Source organism: Eptesicus fuscus, chromosome 1 (assembly GCF_027574615.1).
Source record: "Eptesicus fuscus isolate TK198812 chromosome 1, DD_ASM_mEF_20220401, whole genome shotgun sequence".
Lineage (NCBI taxonomy): Eukaryota > Metazoa > Chordata > Mammalia > Chiroptera > Vespertilionidae > Eptesicus > Eptesicus fuscus.
The window spans coordinates 72,186,710-72,214,536 of NC_072473.1; the positions used below are offsets into that span (position 1 = coordinate 72,186,710).

A 27,827-nucleotide genomic window follows, 5' to 3' on the forward strand; every position below is an offset into this window, starting at 1 on the left:
ATTTTTCACTTAGACAAGGAATATTTTATTTGAACCCATCAAAGAAATAGACAGGTTAGGTCTATAACCAAATGAGTGTATACTCTCATATACAATTATTTGCTTATGTTTTAAAGCATAAGCAAATAATTGTGTATGAGAGTATACACTGCTACATACAAATTAACTGATCAGACCACAACTTTTCAATGTTTAAAACAGAACAAGCTTCTCTGTAAAAAGCAACATCATTGTGACATTTTAACTTTAGCCTTCCTCTCCTTTCTCATGCTCTTCATTGACAGAATCTACACCAACATCCTCATACTCCTCCTCAAGGGCAGCCATATCCTCACAGGCCTCAAAACACTCTCTCTCCTCCATGCCCTCACCCACATACCAATGGACAAAGGCATGCTTGGCATATAACAGCTCAAACCTGTGATCCGGTAGAGCTCAGGCCTCAGCAATAGCTGAACTGTTTTTCAGCATGCACACAGCTCACTGTGCTTTGACCAGGTCTCCACCAGGTACCAGAGTGGGATGTTGGTAATTAATGCCAACTCTGAAGCCAAGGGGGCATCAGTTCACAAACTAGATGATGTGCTTGGTCTTGATGGTGGCAATGGCAGCACTGACATCTTTGGGAACCACATGGCCACAGTACAACAGGCAGCAAGCCATGTATTTACAGTGGTGAGGGTCACATTTCACCATCTTGTTGTCTGGTTCAAAGCACACACTGGTGAGCTCCACTACAGAAAGCTGTTCATGGTAGGCTTTCTCAGCAGAGATGACAGGGGCATATATGGCCAGAGGGAAGTGGATATGGGTATAGGGCACCAGGTTGGTCTGAAACTGGATCAGATCAACATTCAGGGCTCCATCCAATCTGATGAAAGCAGTGATGGAGGACACAATTTGACTTAACAACCTATTCAGATTAGTATAGGTTGGCCTCTCAATATCCAGATTTATATGACAGATGTCATATATGGTCTCATTGTCAACCATGAAGGCACAGAGTGTTACAGGGTGGTGTGGGTGGTGAGGATGGAGTTGTAGGATTCAATTACACCTGTGGAAACCTGGGCAGCTGGGTAAATGGAGAACTCCAGCTTGGACTTCTTGCCATATCGACAGAGAGACGTTCCATCACCAGGGAAATGAACCCAGAACCACTTCCCCCCAAAGCTGTGGAAAAACAAGAAGCCCTGAAGACGTGTGCACTGGTCAGCCAGTTTCTGAATTCAGTCCAAGACAAGGTCAATGATCTCCTTGCCAATGGTGTAGTGCCCTTGGGCATAGTAATTGATAGCATCTTCCTTGCCTGTGATGAGCTGCTCAGTGCGGAAGAGCCTGAAGTAGGTAGCAATGGGAACTTCATCGATGACTATGGGTTCCAGGTCTACAAACACTGCCCTGGACACATGCTTTCCAGTGCCTGTCTCACTGAAGATGTTAAAGGAGTCATCTCTACCCACCCCCTTTGGTCTTGTCACTTGGCATCTGGCCATCAGGGTAGATGTCATATTCTAGGCAGCAGAGCTCCCAGCAGGCATTGCCAATCTGGACATAAGTCTGGCCAGCGTGGATGAAGATTCACTCATGCATGGTTGCTGCTTAGCAGCTGCCGAGCAAACAGTGGAGAGGAAGAGGAGAGGTTGTTGCTTCTTACCCAGGTATTTCTTTTTTTAAAATATTTTTTATTGATTTCAGAGAGGAAGGGAGAGGGGGAGAGAGATAGAAACATCAACGATGAGAAAGAATCATTGATCGGCTGCCTCCTGTACACCCCATACTGGGGATCGAACCTGCAACCCGGGCACGTGCCCTTGACCAGAATCGAACCTGGGACCCTTCAGTTCACAGGCTGATGCTCTATCCACTGAGCCAAACCAGCTAGGACCCCAGATATTTCTTATTGAAGAGCTCTGATGGCCACACTGCCATTACTTGAGTTCTGTAGACTAAAGATTCTTAGTTCCAGGGTCATGCGACAGGGTTGGCATATAGATTCTTATATCTATTCCTGCACTAAATGTGTTGTTATTGTGGTACATACTAGTAACATATCTCTGGAAAATTATGCCATAGTGTCATGAGAGAATGAGAGTAAAAAAAGTAAATAACATTATCTTACAGACCCTGTGAAAGGTTGACCTAGAAGAATAACTACTAGTAAAAGAATTAACTGTTTAGTAAAGCGATACAATGTAACATTGAACAAAACATTTTTATTTTGAACAAGCATGTCAAACTCAAAGGCCAACACGGGCCAAATAAACAAAGTTTAAGTTTATGTGGGCCTTAAAAAAACAAAAGCTTCAATTTTCATAGAAATGTAGGTTTATTTTGATAGAGACATGCTGAATACAAAGGGCTGAAATAAATGAGGAATCATTAACATAAAATAATAGAACATTTTAATAAAAATGTATCTTTTTTCTTGAACATTAACTTACCAGACACTGAATAACTGCAAAAATTAATAAGTGTAATGCAAATAAACCTATTTTTCTTGTTCTCTGAAAGCGAAATATTTCCTGTTGTGCACACCAAACAAGTCAGTCCAAGACTAATGACGTGACAATTGGCTAAAATATTCGCTGCTAGTATTAGTGGAGAGAAATGGTGCGCCTGCGCATAAGGCGCGTAAGGGAAATGAATGCAATACAATTATAGTAATCAGTCATTAGCGAATGTTGTAGTTCGTTATTAATAATTATGTATAACAGAATATTGTAAAAATTAAATTATGAAATTTTTATTAAAATGTTTCTTACATGCTATTATATTGGCTGGGCCACAAAGATATTCGTTGTGGGCCACATGCAGCCCGTGGGCCGTGAGCTTGACATGCTTGAATTAGACCATAGATATAGTAAAATAAAATCAGTAATAATTATTTAATTGTAAAAAAAAAAAAGATGTTTTAATATTAACAGAATGCCACACTTCGAAAAATAAAAGATCAGACCCTGCTGGAATACAGTTATTATTATGAAAACTGAGGTCGCTCTGAATAGAGCCTTTGGGTTGCAATGCTCAGATGGTCAGAGACAGCTCATTTATAGCTGGTGTACCTGAGAACAGTCTTGGTGGCCTCGGACAATGTGTGCTTGCCAATCTCCCAGGGGCAGGTGCATAGCCGGCAGACTTGATCTCTCTGGAGGTGATGGTAGAGTGCGGATTGGAGTGGGCCCAAGAAGGAGACACAGTATGAAATGCATTTAATGATATCATTACAAAAATGATTCACGATACGTTTGATGTTTAATGAATTGCCAATATTAGGGTGAACCTGCTTCAAAACATTGTAGGTGAAGTAAATGTCTTAGGGCAACTCTTACAAATCTCCCCCTTCTCTGTATTGGAAGTGGCTTTTCTGATGCCTTTCTTGAAAAGATAAATTTAGAAGACTGCTCAGCCATGACAGACATGGTTTTCCAGTACCCTGGAATGAAAGAGAAAAGTGGTTGTAAGCCAGTGGTGTCTATTTCTATACACCCTGTATGCAAATAAGGCCTTAGATAAATACAACATTTGATTGGGTTAAATGTAATGCAGAAAGCCCTGACAACAAACCTACTGATATTAAATATGATTGGATGGTTCTACTGGTAAGAGTCAATTCAAAGGTATGGAATAAGCTGATTATCTAAACGCTTCCCATACTCTTCATTGCAAGCACTATGAAGATGCTATTGTCCTGGCCGGTATAGTTCAGTGGTTAGAGGGTAGGTCCATGTACCGAAGGGTGGCAGGTTCCATCCCCCGTCCAGATGGGGCATGTGCAAGACAACCAATGATGTGTCTCTCTCACATTGATGCTTCTATCTCTCCCTCCCTTTTCCTCCCGCTACCCCCACTCTATCTAAAAAAAAAAAAAAAAAAGCAATGAAAAAAAATATCCTCCAGTGAGGATTAATAACAACAACAAAAATGTAAAAATGTCAGCTTTCAGTTCTTGAGAGTTCTGACCTCCTGTAACCCTGGTTCACAATGCCAAAACAATAACATTTCCTAATCCAAAGTCATGAAGAATTACACCTATATGTTCATCTAAGAGTGTAAGTGGTTTAGCTCTTACATTTAGGACTTTGATTTATTTTGAATTAAGTTTAATATATGGTGTGATGTGGGTGTCCAAATACATTTTTTTGAATGTGGATAGCTAGCTGTCTCCACATCATTTGTTGAAAGAACTATTCTTTCACCATTGGATTTTCTTGGCACTCTGGTTGTAAATCAATTGACTGTAAATGTAAGAGTTTATTTCCAGACTCTCAATTCTATTCCATTGACCTGCATGTTCTTGTGCCATTACTACACTGTCTTGATTCCTGTAGCTTTATAGTAAGTTTTGAAATCTGGAAGTGTGAGGCCTCTAACTTTGTTCTTCTTTTTCAAAATTGTCTATTCTGAGTTTCTTGCCTTTCCATATGAATTTTGGGATCAGTTTGTCAATTTCTGCAAAGAAGCCAGCTGAGATTTTCATAGAGATTGTGTTGAGTCCATAAATCAATTTGGGAAATATTATCTATCTTAACAATATTAAGTTTTCTACTCTATGAACATAGGCAGTCTTTCCATTTACCTAGGTATTCTTTAATTTCTTTCAACAATATATTTATAGGTGTTTGTTTTTTTGCCACATTGCTGAACTCATTAGCTCTCATAGTTCTTTGGTGGATTCCTTGAGATTATCTGTATACAAAATCATGTCATCTGCAACTAGAGATTATTTTACTTCTTTCTTTTCAATCTGGATGCCTTTTATTTCATTTTTCTTGTCTATTCTGAAAATAATTTGAGGATATATCAGAAAATAAGGCTCTATATTTTCCTTTAACTATTTAAGTAATTATACAAATATGCCAGAAGCCAATTCCAGCAGATCAGCAGGGCTGAATCATCTGGGAATGGCTAAAGGCATTTCCCCAAACCTGAAAAGGATGCATAAAATGATTGCTTGCTGCCAGACAGCTGAGGGCATCTCAATCTACATGTTATTGCCTCCTGTTGGCCAAAATACCTGAACAGCCGAAGGCAATTCCCCAATCTGACAATGGATTCTGTACCTAACCCTACCCTTTGATGTGTATATCTCCACCTTGCCTTAAACAAATTGTGTTAATAAAAAGCAAGGGGTCCTGAGACAAGGAGAACTTGGTTCCTTTAGCTAAGTCTTCTCTGACTCACCATGATGCCTTTCAAAATTATGTTTCGTCTCTGGACTCTTGATTAATTTACGCACAGTGCCTTCTCCAGGTTCCTGAAGCCTTCTAGATGCCGGATCAAGACCCACAGTGTTACAAATATACTTTCTGCAATAACCTAATTTTTACAACTGATCAGAAATGCTTCTTTATCACATACTAAACACTTTATATTTGGGGATGTTAGTTGGCTCTCTCTGTTTTATTCCTCTTACTATGCTTGTTCCAGTGTTAAACTCCGTTAAGATTGTAGCTTTATAAGTCATTCTGCTTTGTTGAAATATGAGTTTCTGAGGAACCAAGATGGCGGTGTAAGTAAATGCATGTACTCGCTACTTCCCACAACCACATCAAAATTACAACTAAAATACAGAACAACCATCATCCAGACCAGCTGAAATCTGGCTGAATGGAAATTCTACAACTAGAGAAGTAAAGAAGAAAGCACACTGAGACTGGAAGGAGGGGCAGAGGCACAGGCTGGGCTGGGCTGGCACCCATATAGGCTGTTTTTTAAATCAGGAAGATCATCTCTGCAGAGGATGAGTTCCAGAACTTGGAGGAGAAATCCCTGTAACTATAGACTGTAAAAACCAGCAGGCATTGTGGCTAAGAGACACAGAGGCTGCTGAAGACCCAGCTGTTCCTTTTAAAGGACTGGTGCACGAGTGCACATGAACTCAATACCTCACACCCAGCTCATGGGGACCCAGACACATATGGAGAGGAACTGGACTGTCTGGGAAAGGGAGCAGGAACCCAGGGGCAGCTTTCTCCCAAACAGGGCATAAAAGATTTCCCTTGCAGAGGTCATTGTTCCTGTGCTGGGACCTTTCCTGTTGCAGGGCTGACTGGCAGCCATATCTGAGTCTCCATCAGCATGGAACACACTGTTAACTCCACACTGGGGAGTCCCTGAGACCCCCCCACTCCATCCAATTTGCAGCCCTACCCAACCAGTTTGCAGCAGCTTTTCCATATGAATGGCCTGTCCTGGTGCAGGCTTCAGACTTTGCTAAAAATCTCTCAAACAAGCTGCAGCTGGTGACAGCATGCCCCAAACCTATCAATAAAAGGCCCAAGATCTGGCACTAGCACCAGCCTGCCTTGTTTCACAGTTGGGCCTTGCCTCCTGCATAGCAGCTCTCCCATTGCAATCACAGCCAATTTGCCTGGAGGTCAACTCGTCCCAGAGATGCCAACAGCAACCTAGACTCAACTATAAGACTGTGCACACAGCCCACACAGAGTGCATCTAGAGTGCCCAGCTCAGGTAACTAGGAAGGTTGAGCCACTGGGCCCTACAGGACATCTACTACCCAAAGCCACACTACCAATTCCAGGAGACATAGTAGCTTTACCTAATACATAGAAGCAAACACAAGGAAGCAGCCAAAATGCAGAGACAAAGAAACATGTCACTAACGAAAGAAATGGAAGCAAGCTAACTACTGGATACAGAGTTCAAAACTACGGTTACAAGGTTACTCAAGGATCTTCATGAGAGCTTCAAGGAACTTAGTGAGACTTTCAAGGACCTTAGTGAGAATTTCAATGACATGAAAAAGAACAGAAGAAATTAAGCATACACTAACTGAAATAAAGAACAATTTACAGGGATTCAACAATAGAGTAGAAGATTCTGGGAATCAAGTCAACAATTTGGAATATGAAGAAGCAAAAACAAAACAAAACACTCAATCAGAAGAGAAAAAAGATAAAAGAATCCAAAAATATGTAGATAATGTAAGGAGCCTCTGGGACAACTTCAGGCATACCAACATTGGCATTATGGGGGTGCCAGAAGAAGAAGAGAGAGCAAGAAATTGAAAACCTATTTGAAGAAATAATGACAGAAAACTTCCCCCACCTGGTGAAAGAAATAGACTTACAAGTCCAGGAAGTGCAAAGAGTCCCAAACAAGAGGAACCCAAAGAGGCCCACACAAGACACATCATAATTAAAATGCCAAGGGTTAAAGACAAAGAGAGAATCTTAAAAGCTGCAAGAGAAAAGCAGTTAGTTACCTACAAGGGATCGTCCATTAGACTGTCAGCTGATTTCTCAACAGAAACTTTGCAGGCCAAAAGGGAGTGGCAAGAAATATTCAAAGTGATGAATAGTAAGTATCTATAACCAAGATTACTCTACCCAGCAAAGCTCTCATTTAGAATTGAGGGCCAGATAAAGAGCTTCTTAGCAAAAGGAGTTCATCACCACCAAACAAGTATTATATGAAATGTTGAAGGGTATAGAAGGAGGAGGAGAAGGAAGAGAAAGAGGAGGAGGAGAAGGAGGAGGAGGAGGAGGAGGAGGAGGAGGAGGAGGAGGAGGAGGAGGAGGAGGAGGAGGAGGAGGAAGAGGAGAAGGGATTAAAAAATATAAACAATAAAATGGCAACAAATACATATCTATCAACAATCAAATCTAAAAATCAAAATAAATCAATAAAAATTGAATGAACAAAATAAACTGGCAAATAAAACAAAATCAGAGGCATGGAAGCATAGAACAGACTGATGAATCTCAGAGGGAAGGGGGAAGAAATTAACCAAAGATCTTACCTATGGACACAGGCAGTAGGGTAGTGAAGGCCTGGGGCTGGGCAGGAACCAGGTGGAGGGGACAATGGGGGTGGGTGGGCATCTGCAATAGTCTCAATAATAAAGATTTTTTTTTAAAAGAAAGAAATATGAGTTCCCACCCAGCCAGTATGGCTCAGTGGTTGAGAATCGACTTATGAACCAGGAGGTCACTGTTTGATTCCCAATCAGGGCACATGCCCTAGTTGCTCGCTCGATCGCCAGTGGAGGCATGCAGGAGGCAGCCAGTCAATGATTCTCTCTCATCATTGATGTTTCTATGTGTCTCTCCCTCTCCCTTGGGATTATGACAGTTAATAATTATATTTACTGTGTATTGAGCACTTAACATAAAAAATGATTATTTTTCTAAACCAAGTATCCAAAGATAACCAAGGTAAACAAATGTACTAAGAAGATTATGTAACTAAATCTGTACTGATGGACAATTTTGATGTTCCATTTCCCCCCATTATAAACAAAGCCTACAGAATCACTCCTGAAGCCTTAGTTTCAGCAAAGAATAAATGTATAATAAACAATTGTTATGGGAATTTTAAAACATAGAATATTTTAAAACATAAGATTATATTTTAATGCATTATCATCTCCCTGGAAAAATATTGGAAGTGGAATTACTGAACCAAAATATCAAATATTTTTATTTTGTTAATCCTCACCTGAGGGTATTTTTCCATTGATTTTTAGGGAGAGTGGAAAAGAGAGGGAAAGACAGAGAGAAACATCGATGTGAGAGAAACACATTGATTGGTTGCCTCCTGTAAGCCCTAGACCAGGGCCGGGGCCAGCGAGAAGCCTGCAACCAAGGTATGTGCCCTTTGGTCTGCAGGCTGACGCTCTATCCATTGAACCAAACCGGCTAGGGCAAATATTTTTATTTTTAAACCATATAGAAAATTGCCCTTCAGAAAAATTTTACCCACACACTCAACAAGGGCAGGGAAAAGTGCATGTGTTCCCCAGTCCCTCAACAAATCTATTACACAGTTTCTTTTAATCAAACCTATCACTGTTGTCCTTTTTTTTTTTTTTTTCTTTTTTTAATCCTCACCCAGAGGATAATTTTCCATTGATTTTGGAGAGAGAGGAAGAGAGAGGGAAAGACAGAGAGAAATATCGATGCTGGCTAGGGCACTGTTTTCCTTAAGTGTTCACCTCTGTTATTATATTTTTAAAAGCCTTCCACACAAAAAGCTTATGTGGAAATGGTGGCTACTTACTCAGATCTTGTTATAACAAGAGAGTCAGCCACTTTCACTTGTGTTTGGCAAACTTAAAGGCAGATGGGGGAATAGGAAAGCTTTAGAGAGAAAACAGGGAAGGCTTCAGGTACTCTGATTGGAGGTCATTGGCATGAGGAACCTGGAGGAACGTTAATTAGAAGCAAGGCATTTTTTATGACTGGGTTGGCTGCAGTCATGTTCAAGTCCTGAAGTTTTAAGCAGAGGCTGTTTGGCTTCTTGGGCTGCTTGCTGTAGAGGTTGCGGGTCACAGTTCTATTGTCATATATGGTCTGGTCATTGTGTTATATGCAATCATTCTTTTATTTTGCCTCAAATATAATTTCATTTAGATTTAAATACTAATTCATTAGAAAATTTATGTTTGTGCATGTAAGGAAAAAAGAAACGTTTCATTTTGAGGGAAATATTGTTCCTATTTTTTTCTCAATGCAACGTTCTACTCTTTGTACAATATTAAAGTTCATATTCTTACCATTTTATGGGGGTTGGTCTACGTTCTTCCAATGGAATTGAAGAGCAATATTCTTAAGACTCTTCCCCTGGGCAGCCCAACCCATTGAAGAAAAAAAAAAGTCTCCGCGGTTTTCACTAAAATTCTTTCTTTGACAAACTTCTCAGAAGAGGTAAAGGACAAAAGGGCCCAGGGAGGTAGAGGGGGACTGGGGGAAAGAGGCGGTGGCGGCGGGCAGTCCCCGGCTAGTGGGCGGGGCTCGGGGACGCACGCTCACGTGACCTGCCGGGCGCAGCTGTGGGCACCAGTCCGGGTGCCCGCCTTCCTTCGCTGCGGTCGGACCCGGCGCTGTCTGCGAACTCCTAATTGTTGCTCCAGGTTCTTTCAGGTCAGTGCGAGGGCCTTCCTCGCTGCCTGCGGAATACTGGAATGGGCGAGAAGGAATGGGCACGGAAAGGAGAAAGGTTGGGGATGGGGAAGGGCTGGAGGGAAGCCGGCCTGACTGTAGCTAGAGATGGCGGTGGGGAAATGGCTAAGAGGGAGCGAGCGGCCGATGGGTGGAGGGTGGGAAAGGCGGACACCCCCAAGCACCCATGCCCCCTTTCTCTGCACCCCCTTCTCGCTGCCCTCCGTCCATTTTGGAGCCGGAGATGGTGAACTGGGGGACACCCCAGCAGTGAGACCGTGGAGATTAACCCCCTCGCCTACTCTGTGCGTAGAGAAAAAAGTTGACCTTCATGGTGGGGAGGCGAGTTGCCTCAGGGAGAGAAGGACGCAGAGATCCAAATTAGGGTGGAAAACATCCTGATCTGGCGCCCCAGGCTTGAAAAAAAATGGCAAGAAATGGCGCCTGCGGTGTGGGGGGAGCAGAGGAGGTCGGGGAGGAGAACGTTGGGTGACTAGGGCCAGGACTCAGGAAAGGTATCGGAGTCCCTGTGCATCCACCGAACGCCCAGCTCCTGTCTCCCCTGTCTGCAGGTCTGCGTGTCTGTTGTTCTCTGCACTCGGCTAGGCTATAAAAGGAAGGAACCTGTCCAGAATTCCTGCAGGTCAGTTAAAGGAGGGGTGTCCCAAAGGGGTAGGGAGTGTGGGCGGCACGTCCCAAGCAGAATTTGGGGCCCCACTGTCCACCTCCAACACATTTACACACACACTGCCACGCCGAGCAAATGTAGAGAAAATGGTTGGCTCATGTGTGTGGAAGGAATGGTGAGGAAAGGGTGGTAGAGGAGGGCGGGGCCCGGTTAGGGGAACCCTGACAAGGGGCAAGATGCCAGTACTATCCAGACCTGCATTCCACCCCGAAGTCCTCAGTCTCCCTTGTCTCCTCTGTATCTCCTCCCTCTCCCCAACCCCACCCCCAGGACAGGAAAAGGAGGGGCCATCTCAACATGGAAAAACTCTGCAGTGTAAATGAAGGAATGCCTGAGAATCAAGGAAAGATGGAAAATGAACAGCCTCAGAATGCTGCAAAGCCAGAAGTAGCTGATACTCTGGAAGACAAGGAAAAGTTAGAAAATGAAGGAAAGATAGAAAACAGGGGAGAGACAGAAGATGAGGAAATACTAGATAAGGAGAAGCCAGAGAAGGAGGGAAAACCAGTGATAGAGGGAAAGTCAGAGAGCCAGGGAAAGCCAAAAGAAGAAGGAAAACCAGAGAGTGAGGGAAAGCCAAAAGAAGAAGGAAAACCAGCCATCGAACCAAGGGCTGGAGGAAAGCGCCCAGCTGGGGATGATGTGCCCAGGAAAGCCAAAAGAAAAACCAACAAGGGGCTGGCTCAGTGCCTCAAGGAATACAAAGAGGCCATACACGATATGCATTTGAGCAATGAGGAGATGATAAGAGAATTTGACGAGATGGCTAGGGTAGAGGATGAGGTGAAGAAAACCAGACAGAAATTGGGGGGGTTTATGTGGATGCAAAAAAGTTTACAGGACCCCTTCCACCCCAGAGGCCCTAGGGAACTCAGGGGTGGCTGTAGGGCCCCACAAAGGGGCTTTGAAGACATTCCTTTTGTGTAGTGCCCATGGCAGGCATTTGCCAGGCCCAGGGCTTTAACCTTATGCTGATATTTTGCTTTAGTAGTCACTCTTGCTATCCAGCTGCAGCCCTCTATGTTTCAGTAGCAGATTTTTGTCCATTGCATGGAATAATGTTTATGATGCATTGTAAAATTAAAAAGAAAAATTTGCAGAACCATATATATGGCATCAGTCCATTTTTGTAAAACTGCAAAGATATTGACCTAATCTATGTACAAGAAAAAAAACTGAAAGCTACTGTCTACTAAAAGATTAATAGTGGTTATCTGTGAGTAATTTTTTTGTTCATATTACTTTCCTCATAAAAATAATGAAAGATAAAAAATAGGAAAACAATACCAAGCAATCAAAAGAATAGTTCTGTGCTTATGAAAAACCTAGGGACACTTAAAATTCTTGTTATCAGCATGTGAAATGGTAAGTAAAACATTACTTCTGGGCCTCAAAGTTGTGGTAGAATCAACCTCATAGTTACATATGCATTGTTGCAAGGGATAGTCTTGTCATCTGTGAATTGGGGATAAAACTTGCCTTCCAGGACTGTGGAGATCAGATGAGATATTGAGTATGGCTGTATTGGGCTAGCTACTACCCTCTCCCCTGCACTAGCAGGACCAGAGCCTCTGAATTTTCCCTGTTTTTGATGTTTGGGAGAGGATTAAGGGAGGTTCCACTTGTGTCCAGGAATAAGTCCAGGTAGCTGAGGGTAGTTGCCACTCTTTCCTGGTTAATGCCATGTCTCTTGGGCACTGTGCCTCATCTCATGGGTCCTGCACCCTCCTAAGGCCCCTATTGTTGGTGGGCTGGAGATCATGATGGACTAAAGCAGTACAGTATCTCAACAGAAGGGTGGAGAATTCTCTGTCTACAATAGAGTTAACCCTAACTCGGGTGGGTAGTACCCATTTGTCACTTGGACCTAAATATTTTATAAAGTTCCTAGAAAACACTCCTTTCCAAGTTTTTCGTTGGTTTGTGTGTGTTTTTGCATACAGCAGTCTCCACTGGATTTAGATACTGGAGTTTGAGCCAGGAGAAAAATCTGAGTGACCAGATGCTGTGCTATTCTCACCTGTTAATCTCTTGTCTGCTGACTCTTTTTTTCTTAGAAGGAATAGTCTCCCAGGAAATTTCTGTTAAGCTCTGCCTTACCATTTTAACAGGCCCATGTGGTCCCCCCACCTCGGTTCTTCATTAGCCTTTTGTTAATTTTGTTAATTGTTTTAAAATAAAGTTATTTTAGGGCAGTTGTAGATTTTTACAGAATTACTGCGAAGATGGTAGAGTTCTGTGTACCCCATACTCAGTAGCCCCTATTTTTAAATTGATTTTTAGAGAGAGAGAAAATATTGATGTGAGAGGGAAACATGATCAGCTCTCTCCTGCACAACCCCTCCTGGGGCTCAAGCCAGGAAAGTTAGGCATGTGCCCTGACTGGAATCGAACCAGCAATCTTTCAGTGCACAGGACAATGACTAACCCACTGAGCCACACCCACCAGACTCAATATCCCCTATTGTTAACATTTAAATAGTATGGCATATTTGCAACAATGAACCAATATTAATACATTATTATTTACCAAAGTATACATTGTATTCATATTTCCTCAGTTTTTCCCTAATGTCCTTTTCCTGTTCCAGGATCCCATCCAGGATAGATACCACCTTATATTTAGTCATCCTTGTCTCAGGCTCCTCTTGGCTGTGACGTTTCTCAGATTTTTTCTGTTTTTGATGCCCTTGACACCCTTGAGAGGTACTGGTTGGGTATTTTGTATAATGTCCCACAATTTGCCCGGCTGGCATGGCTCAGTGGTTGAGAGTTGACCTATGAGCCAGGAGATCATGGTTTGATTCCTGGTCAGGGCACATGCCCTGGTTGCAGGCTCGATCCCCTGTGTGAGGCATGCAGGAGGTACTGATCAGTGGCTTTCTCTCATCATTGATATTTCTATCTCTCCCTCTCCCTTCCTCTCTGAAATCAATAAAAATGTATTTTAAAAAAGAATAATGTCCCACAATTTCGGTTTGCTTGTTTTTTTTTTCTTGTGATTAACAGGGGTTAAGTGCTTTTAGGAAGAGGACCACAGAGATAAAGTGCCATTCTCATCACATCATATAAAGGATATATACTATCAGTATTATCACTGTTGATACTAACTTTGGTCACCTGACTGAGGTAGTGTTTGCCAGGATTCTCCATGGTAAAGTTACTCTTTTATAATCTCCTTTTCCATATTGTATATACTCTATTTTTTGTTGTTGTTGTTAATCCTCATGGGAGGATATTTTTTCCATTGATTTTTAGAGAGGGTAGGAGGGAGGGGGAAGGAGAGAGAGAGGGAGGAGAGAAACATCGATCTGAGAGAGACAAATCAGTTAGTTGCCTCCCGCCCCTGAGCAATGCTGGCCAAAGCTATATGTACTCTTTGGAAGAAAGTCACTATGCACAGTCCACACTTAAGGAGTGGAGTGTTCTACATACTTGAGGGTAGACTGTCTTCAAAATTATTTGGAATTCTGCATGGGATATTTGACTTCTTCCCCTTTTATTAATTTATTTATATCAGCATGGTCTCATTAATATTTATTTGATACTTTAGATTATAATCTAATGCTACTTTTAATGTTTTGATTGCACCCATTTTAATTTTGGCCATAGGGAGCTCTTTCAGTTGGTTTTTGTATCTATTTGATGTGTGTGTGTGTGTGTGTGTGTGTGTGTGTGTGTGTGTGTGTAAGTAACTCTTTCTGGCACTGCAAGATACACTAGTTTTGCATATTTCCTGCCCAAGTTCTAGAAGTAACCATTTCTCCAAGGAGTCCTGATACCTTAAGTTGGAGAATAGTATTAAAAACCAGGATCTGGGTGCTAGGTGTACTCATTACTGTTGGGATATCATTGCTTCTAGGCCCTCTGAGTTGACAGAGTAAGGAGATATATGGATATATAATAATCTCTGTGTGTGTGTGTGTATACTAGTGGCCCGGTGCACGAAATTCGTGCACATTAAAAGGGGATTAATTCGAGGAAATATTTTAATATTGCTATCTGCCCTTTATAATAGAAGTGTCAGAGATGAAAGAAAATTAGTAAAATATATATGAAAATCTTCCTCCTGTCAGAGTCTGTGGTGCACCACGGGACCCAGAGTCAATTCCCCACCCATCCACATGCGCCTCAAAATCACGCAAGACCCAGACCTGGCTGCCCTCCCCCTCCCCCATTGGGCTAGATCCAGACCCGGCCGGTCCCATCCTTGTCAAGCCCCACCAGGCGGGGGGTGCGCAGCCTCAGGTCCTCCAGCCTTGAGGTCCCCTGTCAAGCCCCGTTGGGTGGGGGACACGGCCTGAGATCCCCTGTCAAGCCCCACTGGGTGGGGGGCTCAGCCTCAGGTCCACTGGCCCGGTGCTGGGAGGGTTCGCTACCTGAGGTCCCCTGTCAAGCCCTGCCAGGCGGGGGGCATGGCCAGAGGTCCCCCATCAAGCCCTGCCAGGTGGGGGGCGCGGCCTGAGGTCCCCTGTCAAGCCCCACAGGGGAGGGCGCAGCCTCAAGTCCCTGGTGATTGCTTATTAAGGGAACTCAGCCTCTGCTGTGGGCACAACCATCTTGTGTTACGGAAACCCCCTGCCTCAGCTGTGGGTGCTGCCATCTTTGTGGCGGAGATATGGTCAATTTGCATATTCACTCTTAATTATATAGGATATATACATTTTTATATATGTTTACTTCTTTATATATTTTTAATATTTATATACAGAGAAAATTTTGCCTATAGTCTTATAGACTACATTCATTTCCAAACTTACTTATGTCAGCACCTTATTCCTCCCATCCCTCTCAGTAAGGTTGTTTCATATTTGTAATACACTTACATTCTTTTGCCACATTTTGCATTTTAGGAGTCCTGTTATAAACAATTTTTTTCAATTTCAAATTTCAATTGTTCCTAGCTGGTATGTAGGAAAATAATTAACTTCTGTATATTAATCTTACATCCTGAAACTTTGTGGCCAGGAGTTTGTCAATGTTTTGGCATTTTCTATATAGACAATCATGTCATCTGCAAATAGAGACAATTATATTTCCTCCATTCCAATCTGTATACATTTTATTTACTTTTTGGTCTTATTGCACCAGTTAGGACTTCCTGTATGATGTTTAATAGGAGCAATGAGCAAGGACATACTTACCTTGTTCTTGCTCATAGGGTGAAGTGTCCTCTTTTTTTGTTTTTTAAATACTTTATTGTTTAAAGTATTACATATAGTATTACATATATCTCCTTTTTCCCCCATTGACCTCTCCCCAGCCACCCCCACTCCCCCAGCACATGCCCTCACCCCCGCTAGTGTCTGTGTCCCTTGGTTATGCTTATATGCGTTCATACAAGTCCTTTGGTTGATCTCTTACCCCCCCCCGTCCCCGCCCCCCCCCCCCGCCTTCCCTCTGAAGTTTGATGATCTGTTGGATGCTTCTCTATCTCTGGATCAATTTTTGTTCATCAATTTATGTTGTTCATTATATTCCACAAATGAGTGAGATAGCACGTGATATTTATCTTTCTCCGACTGGCTTGTTTCGCTTAGCATAATGCTCTCCATGTCCATCCATGTTGTTGCGAATGGTAAGAGTTCCTTCTTTGTTACAGCAGCATAGTATTCCATTTTATAGATGTGCCAGAGCTTTTTAATCCACTCATCTGCCAATGGGCACTTAGGCTGTTTCCAAATCTTAGCTATTGTAAATTGTGCTGGTATGAACATAGGGTGCATATGTCCTTCCTGATTGGTGTTTCTGATTTCTAGGGATCTATTCCTAGAAGTGGGATTACTGGGTCAAATGGGAGTTCCATTTTTAATTTTTTGAGGGAACTCCATACTGTTTTCCACAGTGGATGCATCAGTCTAAAATTCCCACCAGCAGTGCATGAGGGTTCCTTTTTCTCCACATCCTCGCCAGCACTTGTTTTTTGATGATTTGTTGATGATCGCCATTCTGACAGGTGTGAGGTGTATTTCATTGTCATTTTTATTTGCATCTCTCAGATGATTAGTGACTTTGAGCATGTCTTTATATGTCTCTTGGCCTTCTGTATGTCCACTTTCGAAAAGTGTCTATGTAGGTCCTTTGCTCATTTTTTGATAGGATTGGTTATCTTCCTTTTGTTAAGTTGTATGAGTTCTCTGTAAATTTTGGAGATTAAACCCTTATCGGAGATAACATTGGCAAATATGTTCTCCCCTGCTGTGGGCTCTCTTGTTTTGTTGATGGTTTCTTTTGTTGTGCAGAAGCTTTTTATTTTGATGTAGTCCCATTTGTTTATTTTCTCTTTAGTTTCCATTGCCCTAAGAGCTGTATCAGTAAAGATATTGCTACGTGAAGTGTCCTCTTTTTAATCCTTAAGTATGATACCAGTTGTAGGCTTCTTGTAGATTTTAAAAAAATCAAAGTGAGGAAGTTCCCCTCTAATTCTAGTTGGAGAGCTTTGATCATGAATGGGTATTAGATTCTATCAATTGCTTTTTATACATCAAGTGATAAGATCATATGATTTTTCTTCAGTCTGTTAATGGTGGATTATATTGATTAATTTTCGAATGTTGAATCAGCCTTGCAAACCTAGAATAAGTTCCACTGTTAGGTGTATGATTTCTTTTAATACATTGTTGGATTTGATTTGCTAATATTTTGTTGAGGATTTTGTGTCTGCTTATGAGAAATTGGTCTGTAGTTTTCCTTTTTTGTGTTGTCTTTTATCTGGTTTTGTACTTAGGGTAATACTGGCCTCATAGAATGAATCAAATGTTCTCTCTACTTCTATATTATGGAAGGAATTGTAGAGAATTGGTATTATTTCTTCCTTAATGTTTAGTAGAATTCACTGATTTCTAAATGTTCACTGGTGATCCTTAAATGTTTGGTAGAATTTGGTCCTGATGATGTCTGTCTTTGGAAGGTTATTAATTATTGATTCAATTCTTTAATAAATAAATGGCTATTCAAGTTATTTATATCTGTGTGAATTTTAGTAGTTTGTCTTTTAAGAAATTGGTTCATTTCACCTAAGTTGTCAAATATGTAGGCATAGAGTTAGTCACAGTATTCCTTCATTATCTTAATGTCCATGGAATCAGGAGTGATAATCCCAACTTAATTTCTGATATTGTTAATTTAGGTCTTTGTTTTTTCTTGGTTATCCTGGCAAGAGATTTATAAATTTTATTTATCTTTTCAAAGAACCAGAAAGGTTTTGTTAATTTTTTGTTTTCTTTCTTTCACTTTCATTTTTTTTCTTCTCTATTTCATTCTTCTGCTTGCTCTAGGCTTAAATTATTCTTCTTTCTTTAGTTTCCTAAGAGAAAGCTTAGGTTATTGATGTTAGATCTTTATTCTTTTCTCATTTAATCTAGAAATTTCCCATGAAGCACTACTTTTGCTACATTTCCCAAATTGTGATTGTTTTCATTTAGTTCAAAATATTTTTACATTTCTTTTTTATTGTTGTTGTTTTTTAGTTTTTGTTTGTTTTTTTATCCTTACCCGAGGATTTTTCCATTGATTTTTAGTGGAAGAGAGGGAAAGACAGAAACATCAATGTGAGAGAAACACATTGATTGGTTGCCTCCCACACGCGCCCAACCAGGGCCCGGGCTAGGGGAGAAGCCTGCAACTGAGATATGTGCTCTGGACTGGAATCGAACCTGGGACCCTTCAGTCTGCAGACTGATGCTCTATCCATTAAGCCAAACCTGCTAGGGCTACATTTCTTTTTAAAAATATGTCTTTATTGATTTCAGAGAGAGGAAGGGTGATGGAGAGAGAGAGATAGAAACATAGATGATGAGAGAGAAACATTGCCCCCTACTGGGGATCAAGTCCACAACCTGGCAATGTGCCCTGACCTAGAATCGAATGGGCACCTCTCAGTGTATAGGACTACGCTCAAGCAATTGAGCTACACAGGCCTGGCAGTGCAGAAACTTAAACAGTTTTGCTCCAGCCCTTTTGATTCATTCTTTATCAACATGCATTAATAAGATAATATTATTGTTTTATATAGCATTAATTTAAACTTGCATAGATATTTATCCTTTTAATTGCTGTTTATCCCTTCCTTCATCTTCAGGCTTCCATCTGTAATCATTTTCCAGTTTCCCTGTAGCATTTAGTATTTCTTTTGGTTCATGCCTGTGGCTGGCAAACTCTGTCTGTTTCTATTTATTTGTAAAGGTCTTTATTTCACCTTTATTTTTGAAGGGTATTTTTGCTGGTTATCAATTTCTTGGCATTTATTTTCTTTCAGGACACTAAAGTTATTCCACCAACCTCATGCTTCCGTTGTTGCTGTTAAGAAGCCAGAAATCAGCCTTTTTTTAAAATATATATTTTATTGATTTTTTACAGAGAGGAAGGGAGAGGGATAGAGAGTTAGAAACATCAATGAGAGAGAAACATCGATCAGCTGCCTCCTGCACACCCCCCACTGGGGATGTGCCCGCAACCAAGGTACATGCCCTTGACCAGAATCGAACCTGGGACCCTTCAGTCTGCAGGCCGATGCTCTATCCACTGAGCCAAACTGGTTAGAATCAGCCTAACTTTTGTTCTTTTCAAGGCATACTCTATTTTTTCTGGCTACTTTTGTTATTTGTCTTTGTCTTTGATTCTGTGTAAGTTCAATTATACATCTATGAATGAGTTTCTTTTTATTTATTCTGTTTGGGATATGTTGGACTTCCTGGATCTATGGATCAATGTCTTTCATCAGTTCTGAAAAATCCTCAGCCATTATATCTTCAAATATTGCCTCTGAACACTTCAATTTCTCTTTTCCTTTCAGAACTCTAATTAAACATATGTTAGACCTTCGGTGGTGAACACGCGTTACACTATACAGATGATGTATTATAGAATTGTACACCTGGAACCTGTATAATTTTTTTAACCAATGTCACTCCAATAAATTCAGTAAAACAAAGCATGTTAGACCTTATTATACTCTCCCATATATATTTTACATATTTTTTGACTACCTGTTCAGCCTTATAGTTTCTTCTGAATATAATTTAACATTTTATTTTATTTTTGCTAATCCTCATCTGAGTATATTTTTCTCATTGATATTTTAGAGAGAGTGGGAGGGTGGTAGCGGGGAGAGAGAGAGAGAGAAACATTGATGTGAGAGAGACACATCAACAGAATGCCTCCTGCACATGCCCTAATGGGCTGGGGATGGAAGAACCTGCAACCCCTGCACATGCCCTTGACCAGGAATCAAAAGGTAGTGCTTTGGTGCAGCAGGCTGGTGCTCTAACTACTGAGAAACACCAGCAAGAGGTAATTCTTTCTTGAGCTGTATTTATTTGGCTGTTAAGGCCATCCATTGAACTTCTAATTTCAGTTAAGTTATTTTTTAGTTTTAAAATTTCCTTTTTTTTTTTTTTGCTTCTAGTTCTCTATTGAAATGTCAAGATTAGATTTTATTTATCTTAATACACTAAGTATTTTTGTCGTTTTTATTTATTTTCATTACATTTATTGGGTTGACATTGGTTGATAGGGTCATATAGGTTTCAGGTGTGGATTTCTATGTTATGAGACTGTATTGCACTGAGCATTATGGTTTAATAGTCTGTATCCAATAATTCAAAGCTAATGGATCTGTTTGTTACCTGTTATCTCTGCTGCTTTTCACGTAATTATCTTTTTTTCTTTGTGTTTCTGGTTATTTTTGGGTGTCAGCATTGTACATGGACATTTGTTTATTGAAATAACTTGAGAAATAAGTTAACAGTATTTTACTCCAAAGAAGATTTTGTTTGCTAGTCCAGTAAGGGTGATTCCTGTATGGAACCACCATAATCTATGTTCAGAGGCCACCTATATGTTGCAAAACCAAACTTAAAGACTTTCTGAGGGCTAGTGTATTTCCAGTTTGTAATTAACCTTAATCTGAAACATTTTGGTTCCCAGCATTATATGAGTGATGGTTTGTTAGGAAACTCCTCCTCTTTCAATGAGCCTTTGGTACTGATATTTGTTACTCTAGTACCTTGAGTCAGCTTTAGGTTCAACTCAGTTTGGTGCTGGTTTACTCCTTAACCTTTATTCATTAACAGGTACCTCAAGACAAATAAAAGAAAACATGGGTAAATTCCTCTTTGACCTCATGTAAAAAAAGTTCTTAACTATGAATCAAAATCTAGATGCAAAGAAGTATGATAAATTTGACTACATATTAAAATGTATGGCAGACAATAGACACATGAAAAATGCTTAAAGTCACTAATCCTCAGAGTCATGCAAATTAAAACTACACCTGCCAGAATGGCTACCATCGATAAATCAATCAATAAACAAAAGTTCTGTCAAGGATGTGGAGAAAAGGGAACACTAGTACACTGCTGGTGGGAATGCAGACATACAGCCACTATGGAAAACAGTATGGAGGTTCCTCAAAAAATTAAAAATGGACCTGCCATTTCACCCAGCCATCCCACTTCTGGAAATATATCCTAAAATCCCCAAAATACCAATCAGAAAGAATATATGCACCCTTATGTTTATAGCAGCATTATTTACAATACCTAAGATCTGGAAACAGCCCAAGTGCCCATCGGTAGATGAGTGTATAAAACAGCTGTGGTACATTTACACCATGGAATACTATGCAGCTGTAAAAAAGAAGACTCTCTTACTCTTTGAGACAGTATGGATGGACCTGAAATAAGCCAGTTAGCCTTAGTTAATGTATAAAGAGCACTTGAAAAATGAGATGAGAAAGAACAACCACCCAATAGAAATATGTGGAAAGACATGTGCATACAATTTACAGTGATATTAAAATAAAATGCAATTGAGAGACTTCTCACCTATCATATTAGTGGAAATTAAAAAGTTACACATTATGGTAGAAAGGGTGTGGGGAGCCGAAACCGGTTTGGCTCAATGGATAGAGCGTCGGTCTGCGGACTGAAAGGTCCCAGGTTCGATTCCGGTCAAGGGCATGTACATTGGCTGCGGGCACATCCCCGGTGGGGGGTGTGCAGGAGGCAGCTGGTCGATGATTCTCTCTCATCGATGTTTCTAGCTCTCTATCCCTCTCCCTTCCTCTCTGTAAAAAATCAATAAAATATATTTAAAAAAAAAAAAAAAAGAAAGAAGGGGTGTGGGGAAACACTCCTGTATTGCTGGTGGGAAAGCAAAAAACAGGTCTGAGCCTCAGGGGAGGAGCTAGCCTGGAGATGTAATTACATTGGGAATCATCTATGCTTGGAGGAAAATAAACAGATAACCCGAGAGAACATGTGGGCTGAGAATAGAGGAGGCCCAGGAACACCCTACTTAAGGCGGCAGCACAACTTTCTGGCAGGCACCACCACCAGACTCCAGTCAGGCAGAGCTGGTCTTGAAAGCAGGCTGTGGGGCTGAGTTCCTGAGCACTCTTAGTGAAGTAGGGTACCCTCCCTGTGATTAGCTGTCACACCTGGCGATAATGGGTATCTCACAGGGATGTTGGGCGAGGACCTGAGATACACCAGGTAAAGAACCTGCGGGCAGAAAGCTGCCTCCTGCTGTCAAGGATGTGGAGGAAAATTTCAGTGAGTACCCCCATTGCCATCACCCGCCTTCTCCCCCCGCCCCCGCCCATGGGGTGCAGCAGCCTCGTCTCCCAGGATTTGGGTGAGAGGGGTGGGGGGTCCAGTTGGGGTGATGCGACGCTCACGTGATCCGCCGAGTGCCCACGTGGGCAGCAGCTCCCGCCCCTAGACAAATCCCAACACCGTCAGCTCCCCTTGCCGTGGGGTGCCACCTCCCTGAGATGCCCTGGCAGCAGGCGAGGGGCGAGTGGGCTTCCATGAGCTTGAGGAGGCGCAGGCCTGGCCCGGCCCGCAGGTGAGTGTGCTGGTGGGCCTTGCCAGCGGCCCTGGTTGGGGTGAAGGTGGATGCGAGGATAGGGAACAGCGGTGGGGTGGGGAAGCTAAAGAGTCACGGAGATGGGGCAGGAGGTGGACGCAGCACTGCGCGGGCAGGTGAGGAAGGAAGACCCCATCACAGGCCCCGCCACCTCCTCAACCCCCCACCTCTAAGCCCTCCATCCATTTACGAGCCCGAAATGTGAGGGGGCGCGTACCGCAGTGCGACAGTGAAACGTAGGCATATTCTGGAAATACCCCACCCACCCACCCCTCACACTGGGCCTGTGAGGAAATATCGACCTCCACGAAAAAGGGGTGAGGGTGGGGTGGGTTAACTGCAGGGGAGGGGGACACAGAAGCACAAACAGTTTGGGAAGCTTCCTGGTCTGGTGCCCCAGTCCTGAAAAGAGATATGGCCACTTGGGTGCGGGGCAGGTAGGAGAGGGCAACGTTGGATGTGGAATCCCCTGATTCAGGAAAGGGACACCAGTCCACTGAGCGCACAGCCACTGGCCCGGGTTCTTGTCTGTCTGCAGGTCTGTGTGTCTGACCCCAGCACTCTGCTAGGCACGGAAAGGAAGATCCTGTCCAGAATCCCTGCAGGTCAGTGAAAGTGGAAAGAGGCACTGGACATGGGCTAGGAGTGTTGGTGGAGAGTGAAGGTTGAACAGAATTTGAGGGCCCCACTGCCCATCCTACTTCCACATATAATATACACATATCCCCGCACCCTGAAGGATGTACAGAAAATGGTAGGGCTTGCCAGAGAAATGGTTGGCGCTCGTGCGTACAGTGGGGGAAATGTGACAGAAGGCCAGCTCAGGGGAACCCTGACCATGGGCCAGATGCCAGTACTATCTGAGCCAGTCCTCAGTCTTCCTTGTCTTCTCTTCCTCTCCTCCTCCCCCACCCCACCCCACTCCCCAGTACAGGAAAGGGAGGGGACATCTCAACATGGAAAAGCTCTACATGGAAAATGAAGGAAAGCCGGAAAGCGAGGGAAAGCCAGAAGATGAAGTAGATACAGAGGATGAAGGAAAGTCAGACGGGAAGGAAAAGCCAGAAGTGGAGGGGAAGCCAGGGCACGAGGGAAAGCTCCAAGATCAAGGACAGCCAGATGATGAGGGGAAACAAGAAAGGCAGAGCAAGTCCCAGGGTGAGGGAAAAGCTCGCAGTGAGGGCAAGCCAGAACCCCAGGCCAAGCCAGAACCCCAGGCCAAGCCAGAGAGCCAGCTGCGAGCTGCCGAAAAACGCCCGGCTGAAGAGTATGTGCCCCGGAAAGCAAAGCAAAAAACGGACAGGTGGACGGATGATTCCCTCAAGGACTATCAGGAGGACTTACAGAAAAGGCATTTGGGCATTGAGGAGAGGATGAGAGAATGTGGAGATGTAGCAAGGGCTCAGGAAGAGCTAAGGAAAAGACAGAAAACAGGTAGTTTTCACTGGATGCAAAGAGATGTACAGGATCCATTCTTCCCAAGGGGCCAGTGGGGTGTCAGGGGAGTGAGGAGTGGAGGTAGGGGCTTACATAATATCCCATATCTTTAAAGCCCTTGGGCTTCAATTCTGATGTATCTGATGAGAATATTCCAACCCTGCTTTCCCTTGGGCGGGGAGGGGGGAGAGTATTTGCCAGGCGATGTGCTTTAACCTTAAGCTGATACTTTGCTATAGGTGTCTGCTATTCTTGATACAAGCAGCCTTTTGGTCCAACTATACAGTTCTCTCCGTTTCAATACTGGATTTTCATCCATGTGCATGGAAGAGATGGTCATGGTACTTTGTAAAACAATAAAGAAAACTGTTTTCGGAACCACATATACAGTGCCAGCCCAATTTTGTAAAAATGTGAATATGTTTGCATAATGCGTTTATGCACAGAGAAGACTCTGAAAATGTGTACACTAAAAAGCAGGATGGTGTTTCCTGCATGGTACACAAAAAGAGGTCTTGCCTGTACTCAAAAATAGGTCCAGTCACCTGATGGTTAGGTACCTCCATGCCATTCCTCTGTGAACATGACCATCCCTATGTCATCCCCTAGTTGTAACCATGTCAGTGGGCACTGATGTCCTGTATCCTGGGTCCTCTACTGCTCTATGGCTCCATTTGTGATTCTTTTTCTTTGCTTTGCTCACTAATCTCCACTTTTTCCTAAAGGATATGGATTATGTTTGTCATAATTTAAAAAATCCCAAAAAAAACTGAAAAAGAAAAAAATCCAGGAATCAATACATGGTAATGTTCAGTGAATTTATGAGGGCAATGAAAACGCTTAAAAATTCTTGTCAGAATGTAAAATGATAAGTAAAACATATTATCTCTAGGGTTCATAGCTAGAGGAATCAATCTGGTGGTTTTAACAACTGCTGAGTGGATCAAATGAGGTACTAAGTATGTGAGCTGTGGTGGGCTGGCTCCTTTGCAGTAGAAGAACCCTGTATCCTGTCAGACACTCAGGGGAGAGCTCACCTGTGCCCAGGAACAAATCCAAGTAGCTGAGAAGAGGTACCATCCTTCTCTGGATATTACCATATACCCTCTGCTGACAGCTATTGATATGATGGAGTCCTCATGGTGACAAAGGTCCTCTGATTCCCTATAGTCTTCAAAGGGCCAAAGCCCCTATTTGACTCCTACAGGAGTGTGGATAAAGCCCATCCCCCAACTTCAGAGTTATACCTACCCAGGTGGTACTGCCCAAGGGCTGCTTGGGCCCCACTGTATTACATAGTGCATAGCAAAGTAGTCACTATTTTTAGTTCATTTTATATTTGCTTATAATTTCTTTTCTCTTCATAAGACTTAGATATTTTTGGTCCACTTGGGGCTGTGTCCTGAGACTAATATATGCACCGGGCAATGGATGTTGATTTGAACTAAACACCACACTGCAGTACCCCAGGGAAACCATATCTAAATTTACATGCCTTTCTTAGTGTGTTTGCTCTCTAAAATGTCTTCTGGCTTGCTTGCTATACAAAATCAAGAGACTTGTCCACACAGAACTGAGAGTCACACAACTGAGTTTCAAGCTGAAAATACCCCTTCCCATTCCAAACCAATTCCAAATGAAAAGGGTAATAGTGCTCTTGAAAATATTAAAAACTCTCAATGTGAGGCATTTTTTATTTAGCCAACCAGTATTCTTTTCTCAAAGTAGATTTTTTCTTATTCATTCTGATATTCCTTACAGTGTAGTTGACACATTTACTTAATAAATTATGAGTGAATCAGGAATCCTGAGTTTAAAGAGATATACCGCTTATGGTCTAGAGGCTGAATAGTGTTAATATGATAATCCTCTCCAAAATTGATCTATAAATTCAATACTATCCCAATAGAAATCCCAGAAAAACAGGATTCTAAAAGTTATATGAAAAATCAAAGGACATAGGATAACCAAAATATTTTGAATATGAAGAACAAAGAGGACTCATTGACTGATTTCAAGACTATAAAGCTACAGTAATCAAAACTATGTAGTATTGGCATAGGCTAGACATATAGATCAGTGGACTAAAACAGTCCAGGAAAAGGCACACATATATATAGTCAATTCATTTTTTAAAAAGGTCCTAAAGTAATTCAGGGAACAATAGATTTTTCAACAAGTGATGCTAGAACAATTGGATGTTGTCTTAATTCAGGTTGCTATAACAAAAATACCACCAACTGCGTGGCTAAAACAACAAATACCTATTTCTCACAGTTCTGGAGTCTGGGAAGTCCAAGATTAAGGTGCCAGCATTTCGGTGTCTGTTGAGGGCCTGATTCCTGGTTCATTAACAGATGTTTTCACATGGCAGAAGGGGAAAGGGAGCTCTCTGGTGTCTCTTTTATACGACTAATCCCATTCATTCAGTAGGGGGGTCTTGGGATCTAAAGGCTACCAGTCGGTATTCCGTTCTACATAGCCCATACTTATTCAGATATTGAATGTACCCACTGAGGGCATCCATTATAGAGGAAACTGAATAACTGGGAGAAAAAAATGACTATCTCTGTAGATATCATTCAGCCTTTCCTCCCAGCAATCCCAGTGTTTGCTCAATGAGCCCATGTACAAAGTGGACATGGAAGGAGGAATAGAGCTATGCAAAAGCTCAACAATATTGACTCCTCTTACCAACCTTATATAACTACTGTCATAGCTGAGTACAGAACCAATGTTGAGCCCCTAACATGGCACCATTTCTAGGTGATACCAGTCATCAATTTGAAAAAGATTGATTATAGGAGACCTCTTCCACCTCAGAGACTACTTTGTCTTTAAATGGAAATATGTGGGGCGTGGCTACAGTGTTTGGACAGGTTCAAGCCTTGGACTGATGAGGGGGCACAGTCCTCTCGTGGCCACGTGCAAGTCCCAGCTTGGAGGGCAGAGCCCTCCCAGCACAATTATAGCCAACAGCTGTAGTTGTAAGCGTGAACCTATGGTCCGAACATGTGGCCCCACGTGCCTGAGCAATGTAGGCTTGATAGAGTTCAGGTGGATGTAGTTGAGTAGGATCGAAACCCACGAGAATGTTGTAAACCTCTTGACCACGCCCTTACTTTGCCTCGTGGAAATCTGGCTATAAAATAAAGACACGGCTTGTGGGTGCAGCACTGTCTCTCAGGAAGCAGGGTCCCACTGAGACCCAGCTTTCATTCTCTTGTCTGTCTTTTCTAAGCCTTCCAGCCGCCCCCACTCAGGTTCACCCTTGGCTGTGCCAGTGCGGCACAGAAATAATCATGCTTTTTAAGATAGTAGTTTTACTGAGATACTAGAGGCCCAATGCATGAATTTCGTGCATTGGGCCTCTAGTTTTAGAATATCCTCACCATGCCCCAAAGAAACTGTACATTAGCAAACACTAAATATTCCCCTCCCCCACCATCCTCCCCCCACCCAGATACTGGCAACCACTAATCTACCTTCTGTCTCTATGGATTTGGCTATTGTGGACATTTTATACAAATAGAATAAAAATATGTGGTCTTTTGTGACTAACTTCTTTCACTCAACATAATGTTTTGAAGGTTCACCCATGCTGCAGCATGTATCAGTGCTCCATCCCTTTTTACTGACTAATAATACTCCATTAAATGGTATACCACATTTATTATCTGTTCATCAGTTGATGAACATTTGGGCTGTTTTAATTCTTGGCTATTATGAATAATGCTCCTTTAAACATCTGTGGAAAACTTATTGTTTGAATGCATGTTTCAATTATTTGGAGTATGTGCACCTAAGAAAATAATTAATGGGTTATGTGGTAACTAGGTTTAAAATTTTGAAGAATTGCTAAATGTTTTTTATCTTTATTTTATTTTTGTTGATCCTCACCCAAGGATATTTTTTAAATTTAAATT

The 27,827-nt window shown here is 42.1% G+C and overlaps 2 protein-coding genes, 1 long non-coding RNA gene and 1 pseudogene across 7 annotated transcripts in view; 2 read left to right on the top strand and 2 right to left on the bottom strand.

Moving 5' to 3' along the window:
- Positions 1–246: 246 nt before the first annotated feature.
- On the bottom strand, positions 247–1,593 carry LOC103302181 (tubulin alpha-1B chain-like; annotated as a pseudogene).
- A 1,197-nt stretch (positions 1,594–2,790) lies between these two features.
- LOC129150394 (uncharacterized) overlaps positions 2,791–27,827 on the bottom strand; it is a 66,045-nt gene continuing 41,008 nt past the window's right edge. The window contains exons 2-3 of the long non-coding RNA XR_008557145.1: positions 9,521–9,923; positions 2,791–3,436 (exon numbers count right to left, since the gene is read on the bottom strand). This is a non-coding gene — a long non-coding RNA (uncharacterized LOC129150394). The remainder of the gene's footprint in view (positions 3,437–9,520; positions 9,924–27,827) is intronic.
- The window catches only part of TCEAL4 (transcription elongation factor A like 4), a 57,447-nt gene continuing 39,435 nt past the window's right edge, over positions 9,816–27,827 (top strand). For 2 of the 5 annotated variants that reach the window (XR_008557065.1, XR_008557061.1), the window contains exons 1-2: positions 9,816–9,887; positions 10,478–10,548. Coding sequence is in view for 3 of the 5 variants with exons in the window: in XM_028136033.2 (XP_027991834.1) it covers positions 9,943–9,963; positions 10,478–10,548; positions 10,869–11,520 (744 nt within the window). In the remaining 2 variants the exon portion in view is untranslated. The other 3 variants (XM_028136034.2, XM_028136035.2, XM_028136033.2) reach the window with 3 other exon arrangements.
- On the top strand, positions 23,421–23,973 carry LOC103302165 (transcription elongation factor A protein-like 5). Its single transcript, XM_008159192.3, is given in 2 exon segments — positions 23,421–23,939; positions 23,941–23,973. Coding segments are annotated over 2 exon segments (552 nt in total).